Genomic DNA, 6037 nt, shown 5'->3' with positions numbered 1-6037 from the left:
GTTCCTGCACAACCCACCCCCAAAACACCCCAAACTCCCGCGGGTGACACATCCCCCAAGCGCCACCCGCAAATCTGGGGACACAGCCGAAAAAGCCATGTGGTAAATTCACTTCAACCTAGGGCGAGAGGAACAAGACTTTATTTTGAGAAGGGTCTTAATCTCAAATCAAAATCGTTCCCACATTGGGGCAAGACAAACACTGAACTTGTCACAGAACGACACGGTCCTGTGTCTGCAGATGCCTTGGTGACAGATATTTCCCTCAAAATTTCAATTTCCTTCCATTAATCGTCCTCATGTGTGAAAATAAAAAGACCAAATGGAAATCCACGGTGTGTCTGGCACCTACCAGTCCTCCCACGTCACACACCAGCGTCCCTGCGGAAAAGGCTTTTCTTCTCCCGGGAGGAATTTCTCCCTCAGTCGGATTTTTCCTTCTCCTTCATGTGCAGGAAGACGATGCTGAACATGAAGAGTCCAGCCATCATGGAGAAGGCGCCGGCGTAGTAGGGGTACGCCGAGGGGATGAAACGTTCATACTGGGTGTGCTGGAGGGGACGGACGGACACCTGGGAGGGGACAGAGTGTCCCTGTGAGTCTGGCAGCTCGGCCACCGCTACGACTAATTCCCCCCACGCAATTAATTCCCATCATGTGATTAATTCCCCCCGCGCTCACCTGGGTGGAGGAGTAGAGGTGGGTGTAACCCAGGCGGTTATAATCCACCTTGAACTGAAACACACCGTAGACATCCGGCAGCTTGAATCTCACGCTGTATTTGCCGCCTGAGAAAGAGACGGAGGTGATGTTGAGGGGAGACGCTGCAGAAAAAAAGCGGCAAAAACAGCCCCGAGAGGGGAAAATCCACCAAAAAACAGCCCCAAAGTGGGAGAACCCACAAAAAATGGCCCCAAGCTGGGGGACCCACCGTTCCGCTTCAGGAAGGTGCGCACAAAGGGGTCAATGCGGACAAACTCCAGCTGAATGTCGTCACCATCAAACGGGACCCACTTGCCGTCAGAAAGCTTTTCAATGACGATGCTGTACTCCTGCAACGAACACACGATGTACCAAGTTAACGAGTGAGGCCTGAAAACGAACCTTGACCTGTTCCCAGTGCAAATTCTCCCCAATTCCTGGTCCTCACCACGAGGTCAGTGACGGTGTAGGCGTTGGGAGGCGCGAGTTCCCCCACGCGGTGGTGGGACACGGCCCCCACGCGCAGCACTCCCTCCTCCTTGAACACCCAGCGCGACAAGGCAACGGCCAGCTCGTAATTGCCCGTCTGCGAGTACCTGCGGAGGAAGGAAGGTGAAGAAAGCAAGGCAGCCACGCCAAAAAATCCACCACACGCCAAAAATCAAGCCTATAACAGACATGAAAGCAAGAAAAAGCTCCCCAGGGTCAGAGGAAGGAATTAATTCCCAAAGCGCTTTGGTCCACGACGCCAAACAAAGGCGTTACCCAGTTTAATTCAAGCTTTCTGCTCTTTCCCATCACGTAAATATTTTTTGCCTGTTTCCCATGACTTTCTTCACCAAATATTCCCCGGGCAGGGACGCCAGGAAGCCACAGTACCTCTTGGAGCCAGGGGCAGCTTTCTGCACAGCGGAATTGAAGAAAGCATCGCTAAAGAAATCCAAGGAGCCGCTGAAAACAACACGGGCGTTGTTGCGGGCTTGGAGGCCGGCGATCAGGAGGGTGTTCTTCCCGACCGCGTGCGGGTACTGAAAAGGAACATAGTTAGAGAAACACGTTTATGGATGACGAAAAGAGAATGAATCTCTGGTTTGCTGCGGGGCAGAACAGTCTGTAGGTCGTGCATCCCATAATGAAGTAGAAACCAAGAAATTCAGAAAAACCAGTAACAGGATTCCCGGGACTGGGATGAGGCCAGGAGACACGTTCTTCTCTGGGCTGCCCCTTCTCCCAAAGTTCCCTCATGCTGGACACTTTCACACCAACAAAAAACAAAGACGAAGGTTCCCAGGACAAAGTCAGGAAGCAAATGACAGCCTGACGCTTTCAAAAATCAATCAGGAGATGAAACGCTCCAGCTTTTTTCCCAATTTGCTGATATTTGTGGGATTTAATCATAGAAGTATAACCCAACAGAGGAGAAGAAGGAAGGGAGCGTACCTGGGTTATGGGCTTGTCTGGGAAGAAGGAATAAGAGGTGGAGGAGCCGGTCAGGATGTCCAGCACCAGCGGGTTGTCAGGATCAGCCACCATCCTGGCAGGGAGAGGCACCGTGAGCCCCAGAGACCCCCCAGATTCCCACACCCTGAGAGACGCGCGGCCACCAGCGAGACCACACGAGCCACCTCACCCCTTCGGAGGTGGTGAAACAACTGCACACACCAAGAAATCATAGAATCACAGAATCATTTTGGTTGGAAAAGCCCCTCAAGCTCATCAAGTCCAACCGTTCCCCACCCCCGGCACTGCCCCATGTCCTGAGAACCTCATGTCCGTCTGTCCAACCCCTCCAGGGATGGTGACTCCAGCACTGCCCTGGGCAGCCTGTTCCAATGCCCCACAGCCCTTTGGGGAAGAAATTGTTCCCCACATCCAACCTCAACCTCCCCTGGCGCAACTTGAGGCCGTTTCCTCTGGTCCTGGCGCTTGTTCCTGGGGAGCAGAGCCCGACCCCCCCTGGCTCCAAGCTCCTTTCAGGCAGGTCAGAGATCAGAAGGTCTCCCCTCAGCTCCTGTTCTCCAGCTGAACCCCCAGCTCCCTCAGCCGCTCCCATCACACTTGTGCTCCTGCCCCTTCACCTTTCAAATGAAATATTTCCTCCAAATATACCAACAAGCCTCACTTATTTAAATTAAAAAACATTCCTAAGTCAACAAATAAGCTGCTTTAGAGATTTTCTTTTTGTTGTTCCCCAAAATCAAGAGAGATTTCTCATGTGAAGAGCGAATGCTACGGCAACACGGGTATTTCTGCTCCACTCCCCCACCACGAGCCCCCTCGCCTCCCTCCCCACACCTTGGCTTACCCGACCCCTCGGAAGAGGATGGGGTTCAGTGCTGCTCTCCCCACGATGGTGGGGGCCTTCAGGAGATTTTCGGTGTCGGCGACGATGAGTGTGTGCTGGGAAAAGGGAGACAGAGCGGTATGACCGTGGTGTCGAGTTATTTGAAATATATCTTTGCTTTTACAGACGATTAAAATCGAGCAGCTGCTGGGTGAGTGTTGCAATCCAATGAAAAAGCAGAAAAGCAGCATTTTTTTGTTTATTATAGAATGATGAAATTAAATTAATACTTATATTTAACAAAATGTAAAAGACCTTTTGACAAAGAGAGCAATACCTACAGTATTTTACTTCGCTACATTTAGCAACTTTCATCCTTAAACTAAGGCAACATCCATGTGCTGCTCAGTTAAATTTAAATATATCCTGCTAGTTTTTTAATTAAGTTCAGACTTTAATATAGGTTTTAATTTTGAAGTACCAGATGACACAAGGGGGAAAAAAATCGTAGCAATGCATACATTTCCATATGGGTCTCCGGGGGTGAAAATCCCCCTTCCCACACCCGAAGCATCGCACTCGGTGTCTGAGGCTGTGAAATTCCCCCCCGACATGTTTCTGAGAGGTTCAAACCCAACGTTAATCGTGGCACGGCTGCCCGAGACACAGCAGCAATTTGAAAATACTCCAGGGGGTGGAAAGATCAAACTCGGGAAATTTAGGAAGGTGGTTTTGAGGGCAAAGACACCAAACGGAACAACTTTGCAGCATTATGTCATGCTGTCAAGAATTATTTATGACTTTCTTGGGAGGAAGCTGAGAAAACGGCTAACAGATAGTAGAAAAAAGGGAAAACAAGAAACAATGATTCACCCCTAAACCTTTACACTGAAGTTTTCATTAAAAAAAACAAAGTGTGCAGGCAAACCCATTTACCTGGCCAGGGTCGGATATATCGTAGTTGTGATGGTCAATCACAGCTGTCCTTTCCTCGTCAAACTCGATCCCGCACTCGCTGCCCAGCTCTCGCAGCGGGTCACCTGGAAGGACAAACGGATTCTTCGTTACACATCTGGGACAAGACACTTGTTGCAGCACTCAAAATAAAAAAGAAATTCAGCTCAGAGTCACGTGGTCACCCTCTACGAGACAAACGCCAGGGAGTAACACAACCTCTCTCGTCTAAATTCCCACTCCAAATGTTAACAAATGCCATTATTCACCCATTTCCTCACAGCACAAACCTTGAGGTTCACCAGAAACTGTGTTTTCTCACCATTTTTGTTGCAGGAACTCAGGGAAGGATGAATAAACTCTCATTGCAGAGCATCAGCAGTGCAGGTACTCGTTACGAGAAGCTGCTGAAACGCGTTAATTTGCTCTGACGAGCGTTCGTACTTACCGATGTCTGAGCTGGCAGCCACAAGGACGCTCCCACCACCATCGATGAAGGCGGTGATGGTCTCCACATTGATGTTCCCACCAAAATCTGAAAGCACATGCCAGAAATTCATTACTAGTTCACTGAAATAATACCACGGCAGAATTAAACCACGAGAAAACACCAAATAGCTTTTATTGTGGCTGAAAGAACCATTGTTAAAGACCTGAAAGAATTTGCAGTTTGCTGCCAGGTACAAAACACAAAGAATAACATCTAAAGCGCAAGGTTTAATTAAAATTCACAAAACAACTGGAAATCCCCTTCAAAAAATGCGACCAAGCTCTAAGAGCACTCGAGTTTTGCTCTCCTGTATTTACCTTCTATGGACGGTGAGAAAATGATCAAGTTGTCGTACAGAAATTCTCCGTATTTGATCAGGGACAGGCCCGCATCATCCGCCGTCCGGAACGTCAGATCGAAGCCCCTGTCTGCATCCACGAGACGGAATCGACAACTTTAGCATTTCACAAAATCAAGACATTTCATATTTCCCCAATAAATAGTGGTATTTGGAAAAAACAGCACAGGAGCATTGAGGCTTAGTTTGGCTTCATGCATCCCTGATGAGCCCTTTTGTTGCAAAGATGTCCTGGTGACACCCATGAGGTGGGGAACAACACTGCAGGGGACCCAAAATACAGGCACAGCTGGGGAAACACCCCCAATTTCCTCCCTCAGCCTGACCAGGGGACCCCAAACAATCCCCTCATCCCCAGGGAACCCCAATTTCCTCCCTCAGCCTGACCAGGGGACCCCAAACAACCCCCTCATCCCCAGGGAACCCCAATTTCCTCCCTCAGCCTGACCAGGGGACCCCAAACAACCCCCTCATCCCGAGGGAACCCCAATCTCCTCCCTCAGCCTGACCAGGGGACCCCAACCACTCCCCCTCAGCACCAAAGGACCCAAATCTTTCCCTCAGCCTGACCAGGAGACCCCAAACACCCCCCTCACCCCCAGGGAACCCCGATCTCCCCCCTCACCCTGACCAGGGGACCCCAAACAACCCCCTCAGCTCCAGGGGATCCCGATCTCCCCCCTCGCCCTGACCAGGGGACCCCAAACAACCCCCTCACCCCCAGGGGATCCCGATCTCCCCCCTCACCCTGACCAGGGGACCCCAAACAACCCCCTCAGCCCCCACAAACCCAAATCTCCTCCCTCAGCGCAACCAAGGGACACCAGCCCCACCTCCTCAGCACCAAAGGACCCAAATCTCATCCCTCAGCCCAACCAGGGGACCCCAAACACCCCCTCACCCCCCGCGAACCCAAATCTTCTCCCTCAGCCCAAGCAGGGGACCCCAACCGCCCCCCACATCCCTTCCCTCAAGCCGGCGCGGCGGCCCCAGGTGCTTCCCCGAGCCCTACCCGCCAGGCTGCGGAAGAAGAGGGAGTGCGTGTCCCGCAGGTTGCCGTTCTCCAGCAGCACCAGGGTGCGGGGTCCCCCCTCAGCCGCGGCCACCAGCGCCAGGAGCCCCCACAGCCGCAGCGCGGCCGCCGCCATCGTGCCCGCCGGCGCCGAGCCCTCCCAGCAGCGCTCGGGCAGCCAATCAGAGCCAGGCGCCGCGCCCACGCTTTCCAATCACCGACAGACAGCTCCTCGCC

General features: G+C 52.0%; 1 protein-coding gene across 1 annotated transcript; it reads right to left on the bottom strand.

Moving 5' to 3' along the window:
- Nucleotides 1–123: 123 nt before the first annotated feature.
- Nucleotides 124–5955, bottom strand: DDOST (dolichyl-diphosphooligosaccharide--protein glycosyltransferase non-catalytic subunit). Its single transcript, XM_065649860.1, has 11 exons — nucleotides 5801–5955; nucleotides 4748–4858; nucleotides 4389–4475; nucleotides 3923–4026; nucleotides 3008–3102; nucleotides 2143–2236; nucleotides 1582–1730; nucleotides 1151–1298; nucleotides 932–1052; nucleotides 682–788; nucleotides 124–572 (listed from the first exon to the last, which is right to left on the bottom strand). The coding sequence occupies exons 1-11, from the start codon at nucleotides 5934–5936 to the stop codon at nucleotides 423–425; spliced, it is 1302 nt and encodes a 433-aa protein (XP_065505932.1). The 5' UTR covers nucleotides 5937–5955; the 3' UTR covers nucleotides 124–422.
- Nucleotides 5956–6037: the final 82 nt, after the last annotated feature.

Source organism: Caloenas nicobarica, chromosome 22 (genome assembly GCF_036013445.1).
Source record: "Caloenas nicobarica isolate bCalNic1 chromosome 22, bCalNic1.hap1, whole genome shotgun sequence".
Classification (NCBI taxonomy): domain Eukaryota; kingdom Metazoa; phylum Chordata; class Aves; order Columbiformes; family Columbidae; genus Caloenas; species Caloenas nicobarica.
This window is presented reverse-complemented; position numbering and strand designations above follow the sequence as displayed.